General features: G+C 37.4%; 1 protein-coding gene across 6 annotated transcripts in view; it reads right to left on the bottom strand.

The window, feature by feature from the left end:
* Positions 1-25,337, bottom strand: part of ENTREP2 (endosomal transmembrane epsin interactor 2) — a 110,548-nt gene that overhangs the window by 26,181 nt on the left and 59,030 nt on the right. For 5 of the 6 annotated variants that reach the window (XM_064668300.1, XM_064668301.1, XM_064668302.1 and 2 more), the window contains exons 3-5: positions 23,789-23,899; positions 16,635-16,766; positions 5,128-5,235 (exon numbers count right to left, since the gene is read on the bottom strand). In XM_064668300.1, the coding sequence (XP_064524370.1) occupies positions 5,128-5,235; positions 16,635-16,766; positions 23,789-23,899 (351 nt within the window). The remainder of the gene's footprint in view (positions 1-5,127; positions 5,236-16,634; positions 16,767-23,788; positions 23,900-25,337) is intronic. The other variant, XM_064668304.1, reaches the window with a different exon arrangement.

Here is a 25,337-nt window from a genome sequence, read left to right as displayed (position 1 = left end):
AGATAGAGATGAATAAGATTGGAAAACTCATTCTCTTTTTGCCAGACTGAATATCGAGCTCTTCACTGACAGGTCATCTAAAAGTCAGTCACTGAAGTGACCAGAATGATTGGAGCTTATTATTTATGTTCTGAATATTTTGAGTACATTGAAGTAAGAGCTGATGGAAGAGCCCCAGTTAAGGAGCTGAAGAAACAGCAGGTAAGACTTGTAAATACAATTCTCTAATGAAACAGTTACTCATGTGGTACCATGTGTACATCCTTCTGCCCAAGGTCTGTGAGATTAGGAACTCTTCATCAGCATTCCCAGACATGGGACACCTCCCCAAACATCAACAGACATTCTCTAGTCTATGTATCCTGCAGCTGATCAGCACTACTGGCCCATGGAAATGACACTGCTGGGATTCACTGCTCAGCAATTATGACTTATCTAAACCAGCAAGTGCCACACGTCAGTACACGACTAGTGCTCTGAGGGAATCTTCTTATCTGGAGTCTTTCCCATATCTGCATATAATTACCTCTGCCTTCTACATCACATTTAATAAATGTACTGTATAACTTCAAAATGCATCCTTTGGACACCCTAAATTCATTATTTTCATTTCAGCCTCTATTTATCATTTATAAAAATTTGCTAATTCTTGAGAATAGGAAATAAAAATTTCTAATTGCATATAATTAAATACTGGCATGTTATCTTGAGTAGAAGCTCTTTGCAATACACTCGGGTCTATAATTCTGTCTTCAGTTAACTGACCTCCTCCTGGACAGGCTGCTGTTTTCCTTTTCTGAAACACTGGAATCAGTATCTCCTAAAGGGAAACGTAGCTTCTAACTGTCTGCAAGAATAGAAGGACCATTGTTGACTCTTCTAATTTGTCCCTGATTTAAAGGGAAATTGCAACACTGCAGGTATTTTTATAAGGCAAACAGATTCAAATTTTTGTGCTCCATTGTTTCCAGTTGCTGTTCCTACAACCATCACAAACCACTAGCTCTGTAGTCTCAGGGGGATTGGTCTGTGACAATGTAATCGTTCTCAAAGTAGTGACCATATTTTAAATAGTCTTAAATATTAAATATTCTACCAAAAAGTGTTTAATAAAAAATGGCACATTTGTTAAAGATGTCAAAAGCTTTCCTGAACCAAAGGTTTACCATTTTATTTGTCGTGGATGTGAAGGGAATATTTACCCAACCATATTTACATTTAGGATCTTTCTATGGATGTACATAATTCACAATGCACATTTCTAAAGGCACTGTCCTCTGGGCTTTACAGTACCTGTAAGTGAACTTTGTGCCAAACCCCCCTAATATTTAGGTTTTGATGTAATTAGATTAAATAATAATATGTAATAATGTACAATCAATTCTCACTTAATGTGAAGCTTCACCCTGAAGGGTTTATTACTATTTCACCAGCATGTGGGGGTTAAACAATACCAGCAAGATGTTATCCTCATGCAGAGGTGCTTTATGTGAGGTGTTTGAGTAGAAATATTAACTAGAGCCTATTAAGTTAATCACATGCTGAATTATCATTATGACTGATGAAAACAGTAATTAAATGTTACAGCTTGCATGTGTCATCATTACCTTATTTCCTTTACAAAATAACAGATGGTTTTAGGTATCAAATAACATGAACAGCTACTAACAGTGATGGTGATAAAATCAGAACATGCTCAATTATGTCAGTGCCAGTACTTCTAGGATAAGTACTGTATGAACATATGTGGAGTGGAAGGAGGAGTGGAATAGGTGTACTACTTCATGATTTAGCTTGGCCACAGTGGGCATCATTTCTTGTATTTATTTGTTTAGTTCAGGCAGCTACCTTTTGAAGAAAGCGGGGTGCATTTTTGCAGTAGCCATTCATCAGACAAAATGCAAACTGAAACTGCCTTAGGCAACAAATGAAATATCATGGAAGTGACAGTCTGGTTATTAAGAGAGGTTTCTTCACATTACATAACTTTGATATAATCTCATTTGATTCACATTTATTTCCTGGAGGGGTGCGTACATAGAATAAACAATTCTGGGAAGCTCTGTAATGCAGTGCAGCCTTAAACTGTCTCGAGAAACACGTAACAAATGCTATTTCAATATTTAACTATGGTATTGCTTACTCTTGCATCTTCAGTACAATTGGTATGGGGTTTTTGGCCTGAGCAACACAGTGAGAAAGGTTAAAGTGAAGTGAAAAATTTGGGATACTTTCTGAAACAGTCAAGGCAAATAAGGAACAATCTAGAATAAAATATAAAATAAAATAAAATATAAAGTAAAGAAATAGTTTGCAATATTTTGCAGTATTTTTTCCTTAACACTTGAAACCAAAGGTTTGTTAGGTAGAATTGTTTTTAAACCAAAACCCCCTTTTTGAATTCATTGGAAAATTTAAACTGTGCTTACTACTGGAAAGCCTGTGTTTACATTTTTAGGACATTTTTACTACAGATCAGTATGTCAGAAGATAGTAGTTGCCAATAAAACACTGTCAGCTTGCCTGCATGAATCAGACCCTCACTATATGCAAAACTCAGCAACAAAGCATGTACTCACAGAATCACTGCTGTAGATTTCCTTGAGACTGTATTATACACCTAATTTATGCTGCTAAGCAATAAATTGAAATTGTTTGACATTTGCAAAAATTCCCCATCCTAACTGATTAAATTCTGAGCCAAGAACACTAATACAGCACGTGACCCACAGAACTGACGCTCTAATAACCCAGCGATGGCCAAGGAGGGTGTTCCCCAATGCCTCTTCTTGCTTTTGCTACAGGAGAGCCTTCATAGCTCTTGAATACTGTAGAACAAGAGTAAAAGCATCAGCAGAATAATCAAAACTTTTTCATCTAAGGGGGTGGTATCTCTTGGTGCTGCTTGTCTTAAATTTCCAGCATTGGTACAACTGGGCTAAGGAAAGATGCACACATCAGGGAAAAGCAACAGGGAAAAGCACAAATCGAGCATTAACAAGCAAGAAAAAAGGAAGTCGATCAGATTTCTGGGTGCAGTAGAGCAAAAGGGAAATGCAGGTCATGGGACAACAGGCTGAAAATAGTGAAAGAAAAAGAAATCTTCAGGTCAAATCTCAGCTGGTCTAAGTCAGCGTAGCCCCAGGGAAGTTACGCTCACTTAGGCCCGGTAGGAATCTGGCTCAGCAACCTGAAAAAAGAAAGGGAAAAACTGAGAAACAAGAAAAGACTGGGATTGAGCAGAAAGATATATACATATTTCCCTTCTTCTGTGGAGAGGGAAGAAAATTCTTGTCAATGGAGCTGAAAGGGTGGGAGCACGGACAACTAAGCAGGAAGAAAAAAAGCTGGAAGGACAAAGCATGGGAAGTAAAAGCAAATGAACATAATGCCAGGTGGTAAAGAAAGAGTTTAAAAGACGTCAAGAATGAGGTGGCAGAGAGAAAAATAACGTGCTTTTAAGGAATTCGACTTCCTATTGAGATTACTGCTTCTTGCATATGTCCCTCAGAAGCATTTAACATTGTTTTTGGTTCATTGTTATCTATACATTTTTATTGCTCTTACACTGCTAAATACCATTAAATTAAATGTAGGTTAAGATTCCTGGGATCTTTATGGCTACGGTTCTGGATCACTGCTATAATTTTACACTGGACATATTTTTGAAGTTGTGATGTTCTCTTCATCTCCTCATCATCACTGCAAGGTGAAAAAGTTCTTTAGTCAATGGGCATTCTTGCAGCAAATATCATGAAGGGGGAGATTGTATGAAAAGAAAAAATACCCAGAATATGAAAAAAATCCTTTAACATTTAAAGTACAATGTGTCATCAGCTGAAATGATTTTGTCAATCGTTTGATATCCGAAGTTATTAAATAAGCACCATTTACAAGTCTCTACCAACATGCACAATATGCACACACAGAGTGCTATAACAAAAAATGCATTTATGCACTATTTGTAGTCATTATATAGACACGTGCTTAACTTGTTATATCCATTACTATACGAAGCAAACACCAGATCACACACCAAAGATATTCTTTAACTGAGTTTGTAACCCAGGGACTGGAACACTTGTCCAGAAAGGACAGTCTTATCTCTGTGACTCATGCACTTAAATCAATACCCATGGCACCTACTGTATTTATATTTGTTTATTTATTTATTTATTTTTAAAGCAATCACATGCCTTCATGGCAGGTCATACAACCTTTCTGTGTTGTTTAAGTGGTTTGAAGACAATTTGCTGGGCCAGTCTTCCATCTATGCAAACTTTTAAAATACTTGATGCACAAATGACTGCTATCAGGTTTGTGTGTTTGCCCTCACTTACTAAACAGGATGAGTTCCTAGATTAGCCAGCAATAGAGAGAGGTTAGAAGCAGTATAGCTGGACTGCAAAATACAAAGGTTTTTAAATTTTTCTTCTTTTTTTGTGTCTCAACATCACATTGAAACCTTGCAAATTACAGTATCATTTGGGATAGGAAAGCTGTCTTTGTCCAACCAAAACAAGAGAGTATCCTGGCATGCAGCTGACTATGCAGAAGACTAATGATTCTTTTCCCTCTTGTTTTGAACACAAGTGCTATTCTGAAGCTGAATATGTTTTCCTTATGAAAATACTGTTATTGGCACAGGGCTGTGAAAAGTTCCAGGTTTGAACTTATACATCTCATTCTCTAGAATTCTCACATCAAGGTAGTAATGAAAACTAATATCTCAGAGCTAAGTAATGGTACTGGATAATGAGGAAACTGAAGATAATATACAAGTAATGAGAGAAAACTTAATGTGCATATATAACTGAACCTCATTAATAACCTCATTAACAAAAATAACATCTTCCCAATTGCAAAATCCTGATTAAAACCCTCTAATATAATACGTAAACATTTAAAACACAGCAACTATTCATACTGCATATATCTATATGCTATATTATACAGATATATGCAGATAAAAAAATACACCCACGTGCACGCACGTTCTAACAGCACAAAAAGACACACAAATAGGCTTAAGTTTACAAGCAAAGAGTAGGTGCAAATGAATAGAGACAGATAAGGACAATATGTTATGTTGGACAATATCCTGTGCTGTCACTGAAACATACTCACCATTTGCAGAAGATCAGAAGAAACCATCTGCATGCAACACATTGCTGTTGCCAAAGCACAGACAATGGTGGAGATGATATTGAGAGCGCACACACTGAACAACAGGTCCTGCAAGAGACAGGCAGCAGAATATCATCTCTCCACTCAGGGACACAAAGGACACAAAGTTTTTAGCAATGTGATAATAATCACTGTCAACTGCTATCAATTAATGTGGTCTCGAATAACTGTAGAACTCATTTAGCTTGTAATATTTTTTAAAGCAATCTGCAAAGAGAACAGTTACAGAAAAAACTATCTTCCCTCCCCTTCTTTGCTATTAGATATTTCCTCAGAAATATTGATATTCAATTTTTCAGTTCCCAGAAAGAAAGGACAAATTACTGCTTTCACAGTGGACTCCAAGCTACAGCCATCACAAGAAAGATACTATGAAGGAGACATCTGATTAAAAACGACACAGAAATGTCATTGCTTTCAGTAGTTGAAATCTACAACTTGGAGTTGTGGGTTAAAAAAAATTCAACTTTAGTATGAAATAGAGATTGTTATCCTGTGTCAGATACTTCAGGCACCTGAAACATTTTTAGATTTACAGAAAAGCAGTGATTACACCTGGGCATTCTACCTTCTGCTGATGAATCGAGGGCATATGGCCCATGTTTTTTAAAAAAATCCAAGACATTTAAAATAGAACATATAGCATTTGTTTACTAAGTAGAATAAAATAAAAGAAACATCTGGATTAAAATGGAAACATTTTTTTAGCAATGGCATAATTAAAAACAAACCATTCATCTCTCTTCCAATCACTGGATTTGTATTTACTTTCCCAACAGCCAGTGAAAAGAAACACTGATTTAGCATGCTGACTACATTTCAAAGCTGCTACAATCCTTGTACAGCAATTGCATAGCTGTTGTACTTGTGGCAATTATGTGGCTCAGTTAGTATTCTGAACAGCCAGTAAAAGCATTTGAGAAAAAGCAGCAGAGGGAACAGATGAAAAACAAAATCAAAATTGTTACAATACCATAAGCAAAAACACTCACCGTGTAAAGAACATTCCGTAGGATCTAAGTTTAAAAGAGTATTTCAGTCACTGCCAGTGCATAAAATAACTTCCATGCTATAAAAATCAATGCACTGCTCGCTTTTTCCCAACAATACTGAAAAAAATGATAGAAAGCTGCAGATTTACTCCTGCCACTGTAATTGCATGCTCCTCGAGTGACCTTCATTTGAAGATGAAAATGCCAGCCATGGGAACCAGGCAGGCAATAAATGGGCCAACAAGTTTCAGTCATTTAATAGCTTACACTGAGCCAGATCTGCTCTTGCTGATCTGGTCAGAGTCTTGTCTTGTTGGCCAGCCCCTCAGCCAGGGAATAATGAATCATCAGCATCAATAGCAAACACTGGAAGGGCCAATCTCTAACTCACATATAGAAGGTGATACAGAGGACTCATTCAAATACAGACCCACTTAGAGCATTCAAATGGAGGTAAAAGGCAAGGTGATCCCTAGAGATTCAGTTAGTTAACCATGGCACAAAAAGAGACCCTACACGTTCATATGTTCATATGCAGACCTACAGAAAGAACACCAAGGCAGAGACAAGATCTAGGGTAGAAATAGGACTATTTCCTGGCAGTAAGAAACTTCATTCATTGCTTAATACGGTCATTTAGATCCAAAAGATTTAGCTAATCTGAGTGCATAACTTAATACCATTTATGCCAAATAATAAAATCTACATCAAAGCTCCGAATTAGGATCTGAAGTGTCTCCAAGACCCTCATAAAACTTTACATGCTTCGGGACAGACTCAACTGTGCCTCTAACACTCATGACAGATGTTTCTTTGATCTGTTCCTCAAGATCCTACAGCTTCATCCCACTATTCCAATTATTATCTTTACCATCCGTGTCCTCCTTATGTCCATCTCACAGCTGAAAATCATTGCTCCTTTTCTTCTCTAGCTTTTGAGAGCAGGCTATTACACAGCAGACTTTTATACCTCTAAACTCTATTATAGTTCTTTAAGTCTTTTCCACTTTTACTTCATTACCTATTAACCTCATTTCCTCCAATCCTCAAGTGAAATCACCTTCCTAGGGCTCTGATTGTTTTCATTAATTTCATTTGGTTCACCTCATCTTAGTCCACATTCTTCCTCAAATGCAGAATCCTAAACTGGGTACAACTGAAGGCCTTGCAAATGCTGACTGTAGCATAAGGATTATTTCGAGTGCCTTTACACTCACCCTTACACATCCTGCAGTGGTGAACGAGGTTTTCTGCAACAGCACAGCAGTGATTCATCTTTTGTCCAACATAACCCCAGATCCTTTCCTACAGAAATACTACCCTCTTCATCCTGCTACTAGGTAAGAACAGAAGCAACATCATAAAAAAACAACTGTTTTTATCAGAGAAAAGCTAAAAACAAGGCTCATTTTCAATTACACTTATCTTTCATTTATAAAATGAAATTAATAATGAAATAAATGAAATAAAATTCTATATGGATAGAAAAAGGACAAAATGTCTGCCCATAATTACTTCCTCACGTACTGCAAAGCACAGAGTAAAGCCAAGTAATGTTTTCATTTTCAGTTATTTTTCTTTACCAGTAATCCCAGAAAACCTCTCCTGACAGTGTCAAACAGAATGCTTTAATTTTTATTCCCTGCTAACTGTCGTGAAACAAGACACAAAGTAAGACTCTGCAAGCACCCTGAGGTGCAATAGTGTCCCAGGCTGGACACTCACAATGATCACAACTCCTTTGTGGTTTGGGACTTTTCCCTCAGGTCACACAACCAATCCCTTTTCCTCTGCTCCCCACTCCCCCCCACACCCTGCAAACATTATTCAGCCTCAGGCATTTTACCATTTTCAAGGAATTTACTTCCTGTGCCCTGGAGAAAAAATAACTAGGTAATTCATGACACCCATTTATTCAACTATAGATAAAAAATGAGCAGGAAGAGGCTTTTAAGATCTAAAGCCCTCCATGGCCAAACACTACCAGAGGGGCACTGGAGGTGCTTCCACAGATTGCAGCTGAAACACAGTGACAAATGGACACCATGTCCTTTAGGAAATCTCTCCAAAAAAGCAGTAACCACAACAGGGACAATCTTAATTCTCCACAGCACCTGGCCACAGACAGCTACATTTATAGGCGTCTAAAGGAGCAGGAAATCTATACTAAACACAAAATCAAGGAGATTTAGTGACAGATTTTTGATTGACATCTGCAACAACACTAATCAGAAAATACAACACATGAATCTGTAATGGTATAAAATATGATTCTTTGCTCCTGAGAACTGGCTGAACCAATCTTCTCTTACATGGAATTTTCTGGGTACTTTTGTATTTTTAAAACAAAAATCTGATTCTTCAGCATGTTTATATGATAATTAATGCTCTGATAGGTATAAGGTACTAGGTAGAATTATTCTTCTACAGGTTACGTATACAATCTTCTTGATACACCTCAACTCTAACTGCAGAGGACACAAATCCCCTCCAGAGTGGAAGCAGCTGTCAGAATTGCCTGGAAGCATGCCTAGATCCATCCAGACACATACCCACTGGAGGCAGACAGCACTGGGAGCTGTTTCTCTGTGGCCAGTTATTTTCCCAAGTAGGTCTCTCAGTAAACCTCAAAAGCTGAATTAAAATTTAATACTGATATGTGAAAAATCAAGATTTCATGGTTGTAGTATTCCATTCCTATTACAGTTAAACAGTTACTAAATTAACTGTGTCATTATGTTTTCCCTCCATAGTAACAGACATCTTTGACTTATGCTGTGGTTCCAGAGGATACTTGTGATTCTCAAATCTTCTTCACACTATCATTCATATGTCCACCCATAACTTCAGGAGAGAACATCTAGTTTTTCTTTTTCTTTTTCTGATTTAAGCTGTTTTCAGTATTATTTTTTGGACACTATTTCTTTGCTACTGCACCTTAAAGTTCTTCCTTATTAGCAGAATTAAAATAATATATAAATATATAAAAAAATCTATGTTCTCTAAATGTGCAGCCCAAAAGCCTACAGAATACAATATAATAGGAGCTGTAATACAAAACCTGAGTATATTTGAAAATCTCAATGTTTAATTGAAATACTTTTTTTACTATTTCATATTAAAAAAATGTAATTTTAGGATATAATTAGGTAAGAACATCATATGAAAAAAAACATATTGTAATATAGTTATAAAGCAATTTCTCCTTAACACTGATTTTCTCTGTTTTCCATCAAACTGCTGGCTGATAAGGAAGTCAGATGGTATTAAACTGGAATAAGTTAAAAAATTGCTGATTGATTTGTCAGTTTGATAACTCAACTGCAGAAACAATCATTTAACAAAGCAATTTAAAACAGCTGTTAGCACATGCAATTACCTGATAGAAGCAAAGAAAATCTCTGGAATGAGATAGAATCTAAAATGAAAAATGACAATGGCATGAGTCCTCCATTCATGATGGGAGCAGTGGCAGAGCTGGGTCCTTTATAACCAAAGAACACCCACTGAAAGTGTGTTCACCCCTCTGAAATTTTGCCCTTCAAGACCTAATTTGAACTTCCTGTCACAAAAAATACAAAGCAAAACTGGAATACGATCAATTGGCTCTAATGGTGGGCCATACCCACAGAGTTCTTTCATCTTAGAAAACAAACTTAGAACTGAATTCTCTCTAAAATCAGGTGCCTTTCAGAAGCATCAAGTAAGCCAAACTAAAACAGGAATCTCTGGACATATTCACAACTCAAATGAAGATATTGGTAAATATTTAATCACTTCCTTGTTTCTTCGTATCATAGCAATGAACTGTACTGTCAATTAAGTTACAGGTATGAACATCAAACCAGGGAATCTGACATTCAATACTGACCCTACCACACAGATGAACCACTATTACCACAAAATATTCACTCTGTCAAGTATTATACAGAAAATTAACCAGTTGTGCTGCTTACAGAGAATTCAGAAACTGTTTTTAAACCTATTTTGCTCTAGAAGGAGATAAAGTACATATAACTGCCTTTTGTCCCCACTTACTCCTCTGTCTCCACATTTACTTACAATATTTAAATTATTTATTATGTTTTCTGAAATGTGTTCCTTAGGTTCATATTACCAAAAAAAAAAAAAGTTACATAGCACAAATCCATTGCTTATGAGCTCCAGTCTGTGCAACAGTATTGAACTGGCAACTCCCTTTACAACACACTCATATTTTGCTGGCTCAATAGATTATTTTCCTGTGGAAATAAAAGGTTTGTAATCTTTAAGGTTCTTAAGTTCTTTGCACTTTTGAGACCTCAGTCAATATACAATAAAAGGAGCAAAATAAGCTCATTGATGTGTAAAAAGAACACTGTGTAATCAGTAGCCCTGAACACATGGATCTAAACATCCACACCAATCAATGGCTAAAACCAGCTTCACTTCTGCAATTCTGTGAGATGATTTCTTTTCTCCTTGATTGACTTCAATTATGGTGCTTTGTTTCTCATACTACTGTATCCTGAGAAGACATAATGAGCAGTAAAGCTTTTTCATCCATGAAATTAGTGTCACTGTACCTCTTTTATTCATGAACTCAAGGACAACAATCCTTTAACTCAAATTATAACTTCAGTTGTTCTCATTGGATACGTCTGAAAAACACCGGAAAAAATAGCTGCTCTACTACAGAGAAGACTCAAGAATCAATTCTGAACCATATAGGTCTCAAACGCACATTGAACTGTAAATGGAGACATGGACAACACTTCAAAAGATAGATTTCAGGTATGAAAGTATAATATAATTCCTTATTTCACCTGCATCTAAAATATTTACTATATTTTTAAGGGAGCAGTGCATAGCTGCTACTTAAGAAAAGTAAACTCAAAAAGGTTTGCTCTGCCTGCATGAGAGTTTGCATGTCTTTGAACTCAGGTGTCTGCAATAAATTTAGTATTGGAGACGCGAGAGTTGGAGACTCCCGAAAGACTAAGGTTCCACAAAATAACAAGGATGTAATAAACAGATTCCAGTCATTCACGGAGGCAGCTTTTCAGCCACGGAATAGGTTTACAATCATGTTCACTTGTTGCCCAAGCAAGGAACAAAACTTTGGAGGAAGGAAAAGTAGTGCAACACTTCAGACTGCAAAGCCCACTGTGAAGCTCTCTATTTCTGATGGTATCTAGTGTGGGAAATACACTTGAGTGTAGGGAGTATTTTCAGCTACCTGTAGAGTAACGGGAAACAAATCCAGCATTTAAAAATCTGACAGGAAATTACTCATTCTACACTGAGCTTTATCCAAGTTTAAGTAGATTATGAAGTCTTTCAGGCAAGTCATTCAGCAAAATTAAAATATTGCATTTGGTAATACAGCAAATCTGAGGAAAGTCTGTTCTCATAACTCTAAGGAACATGTTAGGAGTCATCCTCCTCTGCTGTGCAAGTGAAAGCATGTTCTGAATGGAAAAAAAATTATATATATGAGTAGGATTGGTTATCAACAGACTCAGTAACAATTAACTTGGATTCAAAGGAGAAGAAAGGGAAGATTCACACAGAAGACTTCAAGAACTGTGAGGTACATAAATCTCTAATAATGATGCCTAGCTTACAACTAACAAATAGAATCAGTAACCTGGAAAAGGCATTTAATATTTATATTGTATTTGAATTTCAGCAGCTCCAAGCCAAATACTTATGCTGAACAGAGAGGAGTGAATCAGCTTTTCTCTTTGCTTCTGTAGTCACAAAACCATTCTAAAGATGCACTTTAAGTAAAGGAGAAAGCAATTATTTAAATAGCAAATGTCTGCAGGTATTCTGGACTGCGTAAGCTGTTAAAAGTAATTGAAAAGACTCAGTTGGATCATTACTAAACCAAAGCAGCATAACATTCTCCTCTTACATGCAAGTATTAGACAGCAATAGTACATTACAAAATAATTGAAACTTCCAAATACCTAACTTCACCCTCTCAAAATATTGCATGTATGTCTTTAACAAGTTCAGAATACTCTGAGTTTAGAAAGAAGAAATAATTGTCACAGATTGTGGTGAGGGGAAAAACAGTTTTCTCCCTAAAGTTACAAAATGGTAAACCCCCAGGGGGTGGTTACCCTTGGGGTTGAACCAATGAGTGCTTCTGCAAAATATAAACATACCACCAGACCGGAAAAGAAGGGTAGTTGTAGTTGTTGTTGGAGAGGTGGCCATGTTCTGAGGCCACGAGAAGGGGCCCCCAGCCCCACTGGGGGCTGAGTGCCCCCAGCCCCCGGCTGGGGGGCTACAGGGACTTGGAACAGTGTTAGACTGGACTAAGTATCTGTAGCTGAGAAGCTGGAAGTTTTTCTCCTCCACCAGAGCAGCGGCAGAGGCAGCAGCATACAGAGGACAGTGGCAGAGAGCCAAGAGATAAAGAGAGAAGCAGCAGAGACAGCATGCAGCCAAGGAAGACACAGAGTTGTCTGAGAGAGAGAGCCAGCAGCAGAGAGAGAACTAAACTCTACAGAGAGAGAGAGAGTTTGGGTAAGAACTGAAACAAACTCCCCAAACCCCTCTGAGACCTCCTAGAGAGGAGGAGGATGATGGACTCTTACTTGAGAAGAGTCTTAGAGTGCTACAGCACCGAAAAGAAAGGAGCGGAGAAGCTCAAGGCATCCCGGAGCTGGACCGGGACGGCCAAAGGAATGCAGAGGAGGGTTTTCCCCCCCCGCTGCCTTGAGACAGAGCACAGAAGCTCTGCAAGGGAATTTGAATCCCCTGAGGATAAGGACCGTCACGAAGGCTCCTGTACTTCGTTGATATGACGTGGTGAAGCAACCTTTGTCCTGGTAAATGCAGCCCACGGAAGAGAAGACCCTCACTTGGAGTCAAAGGGCCGAGAGGGGCTTGGATACCCCCCTCGTGTGTACTGGCAGAGATCCAGCTACAGCTGCTGCATGAAAGAAGAGAGCCTGCTGCCCTAGAGACACTGCTGCTCTGAGAGTGGAAAGGATCTCTTCCTTCTTCCCTCCTCGACTTTTATTTGGAGAGAGAAGAGATTTGATCCATTGTAAATACTGTTTTATCATGGTAGAGATAGTTGAGATTGTGTGTGTAATGTGTTATAATATTCATTTGTACAGAGTACAGTCATTGTAATATAATCCTTTCCCCCCATTTTGAGTCTTGTGTGTTGTCTGGAAAACCCATCTCACACTGGGCTGAGATGTGGGAGGGGGGCTTGGACTCGAGAATTAGATTTTGGGCTCTCAAACCATGACACAGATGAAAGCTGTCAGAAAAATTCAGTCTTCACACTTCAATTAACTTTACAATAAAAACTCAGTTCCTTAAAATTTCATCCATAAACCAAGACATTTACTGTGGAAAAACAGATTACAGTGATGTTAATGAAAGCCATCCCATCTGAGCCATCACTTCATTTCTGTATATCTGACTCTTAATAAACCTTTTAACTAATTTTGTAAATATATAGGACTTGTTTTTGCTTTCATTTGGCTTGAAATAAATCAAGTAACTTCCTAACACAGGATAAAACTGTTCTAGAAGTCTGGTTATTGTAAAAAATCCAGATACTGAGACATCGACATTCTTCAGCAGCACAGATTGTTGACCCTGAGTATCCAGAGGAAAGCAAGGAATCTTATTTTCAGGGGCAGTTTAGGACCACTTAATTGCAGGAAACTGTGTAGCAAACGCACCTTCTAGTGAAAACCAGTAACCAGAAAGTTTCTCCATCACAAACCAGGGCAGATGGGTCACACTTGGGTGCCTGCAGATCTGGGGAGTTCAGCATATCATGTAACTGTGCTATTGGTACTGGAGGTGTGCAGACCAGACTACAAGTATGATACCTTCTAAATAAAACCCCAACCCCACCAATTCACCATCCTTGAAATGGGTTGAGTCCCCAACCTTTACAGCAGTGAAATGGCAGAGTGTTTTTGTCCGTTTTACTGTAACATACAATTTTGTGCTGAAATTCCACTACTCAAACAATCACAGAAATTAGCACTCATCTCATAGATCAGTCAGCATTTGCAATCAGTACTCATATCTATGTATATATGTATACTCATATGTATATATTTGTGACTATAGATATTGATTTCAGTAACTTATTCAGGGTTTGAAAGGAAGAAGGAAGAAGGATTGATTTACAAAGGAGCATGAAGAGATGGTTCAGAGCAGAAACAACAAAAAATAAAAAAAATTTAGAGATTTTTCAAAGCAACTATAAAAGCCCCTACTCAATATCATGCAAGGCATGATCCCAGCACAATTTAACATACACAAGATCAGTAGCCACTGTTGTTTTTCCTTGTCCTGTTTGGCTGCCTGGGAACAAGATCAGACAGGTGATACGTGCACAATTGTTCTGTTCACAATGCAGCTCCACAGCTGCTCCCACTAAAAACCAGAGATGGCTTAATGGAAATGTTATACAGAAAGGGGTATAATCTTAACTCTGGTTCTCTAGATTTTCTCTCCCTCTGGCTCCCCAAACAATGAACACAATTGAGCTGTTGGTACTAAACATCTGTTCCCCTAAAATCACATTGCAGTTGTTAATTGCAATTAAAGAGGGTGAGCCGTATCACTCTCAGCTGTTTACCTTATGAGCTGTAACTTTCTTTCGTATGGGCTTAGTAGAATGCTGCATTTAAATTTACAGACAGCTATAGAGAGCTCACTAAGACAAACAGAAAGCGAATCTAGAATTAAAACTGAAAAAGATGCAAGAAACTTTCTGAAAAAGTTATTTCCTAACTACTCTTAGATGAAAACTTCTAAACGTAATTAAAACTGAACTCAGGCGATGTTCATGGGAACTCCTGTGTTTAAATCCATTCTCTTCTAGCATAAGCAGATATGGCAATTCCCTTTATAAATGACTGAGTTACACTGTAAAAGACGTTACATTTTCTGTTTGTATTCTAATTGCTGTATTGGTTAGAAACCTTATCCTGATTTTCAGCATATGTCACTTCTACTCACTTCATATGTTGAGTATGTCCTCAAAGGTAAATGGTTGTTTTCTCTCTCATTAAAGTTTAAGTTACTGACATATTTACAGGAAGCAACCATATGCTCCCTCAATCTTTATTTTTATGGAATTAGCCAGTCAGCTTTTCCTGCATGACAGGTTCATGTTTCTGCATCTGTCATATTTTGAGGAATGTCCTTCTGAGAAGTTACCTTCTCGTAACACATTTCACTGAGACTGCACGACAGAACACAGCCCTGAATTTAGCATCCTGAGCAGCACTTTATTATTAGGTTTTGACCAGCTGTGTCAAGTTATGCTTCTTTTCCACTTAGTAAATTCCTGCTACCCAGTAGGTTCTTGCTCTGTCTCCTTTATCATCCTCATTAAAACCTGAAGCTGAGTTCTTCCTTAATTTTGGGGCCATAAAAAAAACCACTTTAACTTCTACCTGATCCTATTACTCAGTGGTAGCTTTTTTCTTTTTCTTAACAAAGCTAAAGAACATTTAGGTATTTACTGCATACTTCTTACAAGATTTCTACCTATTCTGAAATTTAAACTGTATCTTCAAATATCAATATAACTTAGCTTTTTCAGGCCCCACCCTATAAACTACCTCCCTAAGATCCTTCTCACATTGAATTTCTCTACTTTACTCCAGTATTTTCTGTTAATTTTATTAAAATACATACTTTGAATTGAGAGTCCCAGATGCAGAATAGTTCTGTTCGTCACTAAATTAAACCTAGAATGAATCAATAACTGCCTCTTAGGCTGGGGTTCCTTTTTCTGACCAGTTCTTTCACTGAATCCTTACTAATTTTCAAAACAACACCATGTTTGGTGTCAACAAAGCAAAACAATGATGTGGGCAGTTACACTGAACTTTAATGCACACATACAGTATTCTTAATATTTGCTCTCAATTTTTTATCTGGGTAAGTGTAACACAAAATGCAAGATTTAAACTTCTTATAATATTGTAAAGCAGTCTATAAGCCTGTTTCCAGCATTATCCAGAAAGAACACTTTCTATCCTCTCCCAAAGTAATGTCCTTTTGCAATCTACTTCTGAGTTAGCAGTACAACATGAAATAGCTCATCATTCTGCAGTGATTTGTTTCTTTAGTCTACCACAACATGAATAAACACCACCACCTCTGATCCTACCTTCCTTGAACAGCAACATGACAGATCCCTGTTCTTGCCCCTTCCAGCATCAGTCCTAACCCATTCTAACTTCTGTTTCTTAAATAATCTCTAACAAGAGAGTTACCCACACAAATGCAGATATTGTGTGTAAAATGGTTCATGCATAGAAGCACTACATTCTGCTGGATAAAGGTACTTTTTTTGAATGTAAAAGTGGATGAACACAGAGAACACCAACTGCTTCTTCTTCCATCAGACACTTCTGCCTTGCTGAGTTAAAACTGCAATACACTGTTATCCTCTCCTTTGGGCCTCACCTTTAGGGTCAGCCTTACTGCGTTACACTCCTGTAGAGGGTTCAGCTTCAAGGTTTCTCCCAAGTTACTGCAGCCTGATGTTTGGTGCTGCATTTCACAGCAAACACAGACACCGTCACTGTCAAATTTAATCTGTGGAGAAAAAAAAAAGGTCAGAAAAAGTATAAATCAAGGGAAACACATGTCCCAAATCGTGTATTTACAGTTACAGTGACAGTGATGACTAATAAATGCAAAATAAAAATATCTATGCAGAAATCTTGGAGCAGAATATTTTCCGTTAGTTAATATAAGGTATAAAACAAGGTAAAATACAGAAAGAGGACACAATAGCAAAGAGTGCTACCTTGCATGACTCATTTTGAAAAAAATTTGCTTTCCAATGGCAGTTGAAACCAGAGGAACTCAACTGAATAAACATAAAATCATACCCAATGTGGAAAACCAAAAAATAACAGAAAGAGGTCAGAAAACATATGAAGGAGTCACCAATCAGTTCTTTATTTCTCAAAGTAAAGATAGAAGCACAGTGGCTGGGTGGTAGGAGATCTGAATCACTCTTTTACATTAAAAAAAATTTAAGATTTACAGATACAAATCCACAAAAAAATTTCATAATGCAAATATGTGTTTACTATTTAAATTCAAATTCTCCCTAGGATGTTGCCAGTTTCCTGAACAAAGACGGGTAGCAGCATTCCTTGTAGAATTACCTTGCATAGCCAGATACCTACAATCATTTCAACAGAGTATTTACTTACTGCTTAAGCAGAGCAGTAAGTACTTACTGCTTAAGACCTCAATAAATGTTTAAATTGTTCCTATGATCTTAAAAGTTACGTATTTAATTATATGTAGTTTTAATGCCATCCCTATCAGGCTTATCTAATACTCTCTCCTAACATGCTGGTCACCAGGACACATGGAAGAGCAAAAATAAGAGTCAATTGAAAAACACAATAAACTTCTGCAGATGAGGTGCAGATGACTGTTTGCCATGTACTGGGAGGAAGGTATGCTCACAGCAGGATGCTGTCTCAGGGGACTTCAATGCCTGAGACTCCAGATTGCCCTCTACCCAGTACAATTTGTAAAAGGCTTTTAAAAAAACCTAGGTATGTAAATGACACCATTTCCCATATTCTCAAAGGCAGCACTGGAAATCATTGTCTATGGCAGCTCACAGAAACTGGTCATACCCTATGCCATAGACACTGCAAAAGAAATAAAGAAAAAATACACTGTGCACCTCTATGATAGTTGTGGGGTTTATTTCTAATTAACATACAATTTAATTCACAAAGCTGCTTTAACAATTTCAGACTGGGGTTTTATCTTCAACTCCTGTAATCTTTTAATACTTTCTTTTAAAAAGTGAGACATCTGGAGAAAACCCAAGTACATGGTTTACGATCACATGACCTCAGCTCCTCAAGTCAAACCAGTAAATGTCAGTGGGGAGGTCTTGCTCCCAAACCTCTCCTGAATGGTTCTGCTGTCAGATAAATGCTACTGATGAAGTTTGACACTTAGATTTTGAGTTTACAGCCAGGCCACATTCAGGGGCCAGAAGGCTACACCACGCACAGAGCAAATCAATACAGGCTTCAGCTGCAAAAAAGTTTTTATAATGAGGAATATGGGCAAAGCTTTCTATTGCAAGATCATCTATTCTGATTCATGCTGTCCCTGCTCAATGAAGGACAGTCACTGACTCATGGTGGTATGTACTTGACACTTCTAATATGAAATACAGATCTTAGGTCTACTTTTATCACACGTAATGAACAGGTGTCACAGAAATAAGGCTAAAAAGGCTCAGTCAAGATTCCCCATTTATGAGACATTCTCAATTCATTCAGAAAGCTGTGCCATAACTTTGTACTGCCCAGTAACTCTCCTTTTAATTTAATTCTTAAAATTACTTAAAAGCTAATTGTTTAAGTGAAAGTTCCTGCAAAACACAGGGACAATCTTAAGAATCACAGCATATTCAAAACCACTTAAGATTCACAACCAGACTGGAAGCATACTACTTTTGGAGGTTTTAACTTGCCCTATCACGCATTTTTTCCTTCCAATGTTCCTGAAGTGACATCTTTGTGAGTTGTGTTTTTGTAACGGGGAGCAGGACAAGAGGCTGAACGTGTCATTGCATATGTGACCTCAACAACACAGCCCCTGAGAGCACTTCTGAGCCCCGGTGCTCATCCCTGCTCCATGATGCTCATCCCTGCCCCACTGCTGTCTCACACTTGCACAAGCAGGATCAAGAGTTCATACAGCTATTCTGTGCCCTAAACAGGGTCAAAATTAATATGGGGTTTGTTTTTTGTTTTTTTTTTCTTCTAGGGAGGAGGGGGAAGAAGTAATTTATTTTTAGTCCAGATCAGACCTCAAATGCCATTCACTATGTGGCTTCATAAACAGAGACAGCAGCACTAACAGTAAAGCTGCATTGGAACAAGGGAGGAGTTGGGAATACTTGTTCCAGCTGCTGGGCTGGTGTTTGCCAACCTCAGACACAATTACATCAGCAGTGCCTCCAAAGCTGTCTGTGTTTAAATCTCTATTTGGTTGGCAGGGCTCAAGAATAAAGCATGATTCACTTCATCCTCTGCTCAAACCCCTATCATCCTGCATATATTTGAGTTCCACACTGTGAGTCTTACTCATGCTAGTGAGCACAGTCAGTAATCATAGTAGAGTTTGGGTACTTTCATATTTATGACAGTTGCAAAGTACGCTCTCATCCAACCCATGGTTAAGATTTCAAACATCAGCCTGAGCTACCTATATGCATAAACTGTCTTTTAAGTTTATTCTGTCTTGCCAAAAAACAGTACTGTTACTTCTAAAGTGATAAAACTCATTACAATCTGACTTCTATGTAGCAGAGGATCAAAAAAACGAAAGGGTGCTCTAGATTCATTACAAATATGTACACACACATTCATCAAATTCTGTCAAGGCATTAGAGGTGCCTTACAAAGAAGAAATGACTCTGAGTGTGCACACACTTCACCAAAAGGTTAAGGTAGGGAGCAATCAACAGTGTTATGTCACATTCTACCATTTCCCTATTACAAATGTAAGTCAAGTCTTCTAGTAAAGGTAGTAATAGATTTTACTTTTTCTTAGTTTAGGGCTTTTTATAGGGAACATAAAAGGAAGGAAAATTTCAAAATAAAAAATTCCAAAGTTGATAACAAGGCAGTGAAGCACAAGAAAGCCTCACTGGTGTGCTTATGGGAAGGAACTTCAGTGCATTAGAGTAACTTATGCAAAGAGAAAGAACTGGAAAATCCAGTAAGGAATAAAGTTGCATGGTAGGGAAATATCAAGATTAAAAACTGACATTCAAATAAGAACAAAAAAAGTATATTTTTTTTCCTGGAATTCTAAAAATTGGTTTTCAATATGCACAGACCTGAATGCAGGTACAACACAAAATGGAACACAAAGAAATCTCTGCACCTGGGCAGTGCCATTCACCTCTACGCGAACTTGCCCTTGGTCTGCTTTTCCTTGCTTTGTCTATTCCAGCTACAGATAATTGAGGGAAAAAAGAGTCTTCCTTTATATGTTACTATAACCACCGGCCAATTTCAGCTGCACAAACAAAAAAATTTATAAGCAAACTTTTTATACAGAGCTTAACTCTATCACTACTTTTCTGAGTAATAACCAGCTGTATATTTGATTAAAACTACAGCATTTATTTTTAAACAAATAAGTGACTTACAAGACGAAGAAATAAAAGATATTCTATCTTGTGCAGTAATAGAATATAAATTAAAATATATTCATTGCTCTAGCCATATATGTTAAGTACAAATTTTAGAGATCAATTATTTGAAAAAGAAATTCCCACACAGGAATGTTTCTGATACACACAGTAATGAACAGTTTGAGTGTATAACTGCTCTGTACACATCCTACTATCAGGGACTTAAATCAGTATCTTGAGGTTATGGCTGCAGGATATGCAGCTAATCACGGGGAAAAAATTCCAATTAATTTCTCTTAACAAGCCATTAAAGCTACTGGCATTTTTTTGTTCCTCAGTGTTGTATGTTGCTAAGCTGCAGGATAAAGAGCACAAACACTAACTTCACAAATTACACATTCAAAATGCTAACATATGGTGAACACATTTCTCATATTCACACAAAAATATACATTATGGAATGTACAATAAATCCCCAGTGTTTAAAGCAAAATAAGACCATTGTGACCTGTTCTTTTTCTTCAAATAACTACTCTATGTGTGAAATGCTGCTGAATTTAAACTCCATAATACAGTAGGTACTATTATCATTTTTAAAGCCACACATCAACATGAATGAGTTTGACAGAAATACCACAACTAAAACAGAATTTACTTTGAATTTGACTGTTTCACTATACTGTGCTTGGAAATTTACTGTTGCAGTTATATGGGATGTTGACTACATCTCAAAGCACATGTCTGCAAAAGCTGAGTTTTCACTCCTAGAGCTGCACCACCACACAGTACATTTGTATCCTAGAAGGCAACCAGAGGATTTAGATTTGATAATGTACATCCAGTCACACAGTGAGGGAATGCACAGACCTACAACACTAAAGTCAGCCAGCTAAGGCATTAAAATTAATTATACACTTAGAACAAGTTGTTAAGAAACTGGGATTTTTAAAGTGATAAAAGGTAATAAAGCAATGAGATATGTTTGACATAACATATCACCAACGTCTGAGTCACACCCTGCACCTGCTCATAAAGCAGTGCTGCTCACTGCAGAGCATCCCTCTCAGCAGGTGGGCTATGAGAACAGAACTCTAGAATTTCATATATATGAGCATTTCAACATGGCAATATTTACATGCAAGTCCCCAAAGTGACTGAAATGTGATTTTGAGAAAGGAAAACCTAAAAATAAGGAAAACCTAAAAATAAGGTCTGGGCAGAAGAAACTGTATTTTTTTTGATACAGTTATGATAAACAGTCACAATGAAATTAAATTGCCCTTACATAGTATAACAGACTGTGGCAAAGCCAGTTAGTATCTCAGCATGCTCTGAAAACTGAAACTACAGTTTGAACCCTTGTTTTATCTTCTTTAGCCAGATCAATGTTTCAGTAGTCCAGAGGAAAATCTGCACATTCCATCTGCAGTAGGAAGGGAAAGGCCAGGGAAATACAAATGAAATGTAACTGTTTCCTTTTAATTTATGAGCCAAGTACACCGGCTTTGAGCTATTGAGCAAGGAAGAAGTAAATACATGTTTCCAAAATCCCAGCGTTCCTTCCTGTTTCTCTTTAGGGCTTTGATACAATCCTACAGGAGAGATGTGGCAAGAGGCACTGCTTAAGCATGTGGAAAACCAACCAGCAGAGCATGATGTCTAGACACAAGACTAAGCTATTCATCACAGTGACACTCCAGGTCAAAATACCGCGTTTGAAAATTATAGCATGTAGGTCCCAAAATACAGTTACATAGTTGCATTACGTAGTCAGGAAAGCATTCATTTTGAGAGGCTATTTATTCCTTCTTCCACGTAGATACAAGGTTTTTTTGGTAAGTCTTCATGGGAAGTTCTGATACAAATGTAGCCCCTCAAAGTACTTCTAAATAGTCCTAATATCAAAGCAAGGATCTCAATACAAATTCGTAAAACTCACTTTCAAGGTTTTCCACAAAAAAATACCTATGACAACTCTTTTTTAATGAAAAAAAAAAGACACCAAAAAACCCCCAACAAACCCCTCAAAATAAAAACTATTTTTCCATCACTCTGCAATGTGCAGCACACATCTTACAGCAGAGCTCCAGGTTCCACCAGTTGATTTCTCCATAGGCTATAAAGCCTTTACTCCAATAATAGCTGGAAAACTCAGACATTGTGCAAATGTCTGCAGAATATTCTTAGCAGAATTCTTAGAACAATTCCCAGCAGAGCAGCCAAGCTCCTCCCGCCCGCCTGGCTCAGGGAGCTGCACATGCAGCCCTAACACAGGAGGAGCCACAGCAACACGGACCACGAGCTTCCAAGCTGACTAAAGAAGGGGAAGGCATGGGACAGGTTACACCCAAATGGTGTTCTGTGTCACGTGCCTTTTGAAATATTTCCTAAAACATTTTGTATTATTTGAACTCAGTTTTACTAAACATATTGTGTCCAAACAGAACAAAGGAATCAAACAATGACTCAAGAGGTGCACAAGCATTTCATGGAGTCATCTGTTGGCATTAAATGGAAAATGTCTTTTTTCTTTAACATTTAGATCAATGTCTTGGGGTGCATATGTGTATGTCTTTCTAATTTTTAATGAGTCCTGTGAGTGCATACTCACACGATTTAAACAGATTGATTGGTCTGCTAACAGATTATAATAAAATTAGCAATGGTGCACATTTATAAATATTCTCCAATCCATTTATCAATCTTATAATTCAACGTCATTTGTTTCCTGAAGTTGGAGGGGTGTATAATTGTTTTATTATTTACTTTACATCAAGGATTTCAGTAATGAATTTACTTCTGTACACATCTTCGTAAGTTTGAATGATAAAATACGTTGGAGTTCAAAGTATATGTACTTTTTTTCCTGAGATCAAAACATAAAGGCTCTAGGTAAACTGTAACTTTTAGTAACTTATACCATAGCGTGCCACATCATGATAATTTGTATTATTCTGTATTTTATTTAATAAAAATAACATACATTTACTTTGGAAATCAAAAAAAAAAAGATTCATTTAGGTTGGCAAATAAAATATTAGCATACACACATCAGAACATTACTATTAGTGCATCTGTGAAATACAGTGCCTCTACAAGGAGCTATTGGATGAAATCCTGATACTGCTGACACCAAATGGTAATCACTGCATTGCTCTGATGTGCTCTGTATTCCACCTATTTGCTGAAGCACTATTGTTACCATGACATTAAGAAGCAAGCATTTCTAATACTAAAACTTATTTTTTGAGGTGACAAAGCACTTCAACCCTCAAGCTTTTCTCAAAATGATTTTTCCTGTTGTAATATCCTATATATTGCTCTACTAAATGTTCAGGAAGTCAAAGGAATATGTGCATAAAACCCTAACAAATGCAAAATAAAATCCTTGCCCTTTGTAAGAGACTTGTTTTTCATTACTCACCAGCTGACAGCCTTCCAGGGACTTCACCAGCTGAGCGTTCTGGCAGGAGAGGATGGAGCCGGCCAAGTTCAGCATGACACACACTGCAGACAGCAGCATGAAAAAGGTGATCTGGGAAAAAACCAAGCAGTCCATTATTATTCACTGCAAGAGGCAAATAAGGAAAAATATAATTTAGATGTTCAAGAACTTCCAGCCTGTTGTACAATTACATGGATGGCAACATGTTATATAATTTAGAGTAAGGGTATTTAATCTCACAACATCTTCAGTCTCGCACTATAGGAGAAAACTAAATCAAAACTAAGCTTGACTATCATATGCTTTTCTTCCAGCCATTTCAAAGTAATCCACTTATCTCCCACTTTTATAACACACTCTGAAAATTTAATGGGTTTTATTAATGAGCATTGCTAAAATATAGGAATTGAAAAAGTTGGTTTTTTTTTTTTAAACAGAAGTAATCTTGAAACAATTTAAATCCATTTTGATGAGGCTATGGGTATCCTAGACAGGAAAAGTATTTGTCAATATCACATATCATGAATTCCAACAAGTTAGGGGAAAAAGGTGAATAAAATTCTGGATACATATAATTACTTGGTATTTAAACAACAATTACAATTTATGCAGCATCTTCCATATTAAATGATCACCATAACTGGTCTACTCTGGCCTCCAGTCGGGAGGTCTGCAGACACACCATCTACAACGCTGCTGTTTCCTTTGAGAACGCAGCAGGATCACTCTCGAGGGGAAAAGACAACGCAGAAAGAATTGTGCCCTGCAGAATTTACCACCTAAGGAGTCTTTCTGCTGTGCCTTTTGGAACAGGACGTGCCTGTCTCATATTGGCCTTTTTAGCCACCACTGCGCTTGTAAAAAACGTGGGTAGAGCCCTTCCCAAATCTTCGTTTGCGAAGCCCGGCCATGATGATGACAATTTACGCAGCATCTTCCATATTAATTACCCATTGTGTTAATTACTCCTTTTGCCTCACTTCAAAATATGTCAAAACATGTCAAAACAATAATTAACTCAATTCCATCAGCTTAATTACAATTTTATTGCTTTAAATATAAAAAACCTGGCCCAGTGTGGGCAGACAGAAATCTATGTAGGGAATGGGAATGGCACAAGCAATAAGAGGCCAAGAATAAACATGTGCCCAGTGTGTGGCCACCTTAAATATTCAGTGTTGACACTGCCATAACTCAGTGGGAGCAGGAGTGTATTATCTGAAATTAGTAAGAAATTCTGTTGCATCTTTTTCCATATGCATGGCCAGAGTCTACAACCCTTCACTGTTCTCACAAGATGTTATCTTGTGTCAATGCACGTGCTATGAGTATTTTTTGCAACCTTGCATCCAAAATGGTTGTTGGGGTTTTTTTTAGCATTTTCAGGCAAAAAAAACCACCCTGTAATCTCCACAGTATTAACCAAAGGACAAGAATTTGTTTTAAAAAATTTAAGTTCCCAGCTTCAGATTCTTCCAAGCATCACATCTGACAACAAGGGCTGCAACCTACATCAGGTTTATCTATC

The sequence above is a fragment of the Pseudopipra pipra genome, chromosome 12, assembly GCF_036250125.1.
Source record: "Pseudopipra pipra isolate bDixPip1 chromosome 12, bDixPip1.hap1, whole genome shotgun sequence".
Taxonomy (NCBI): Eukaryota; Metazoa; Chordata; class Aves; order Passeriformes; family Pipridae; genus Pseudopipra; species Pseudopipra pipra.
This window is presented reverse-complemented; position numbering and strand designations above follow the sequence as displayed.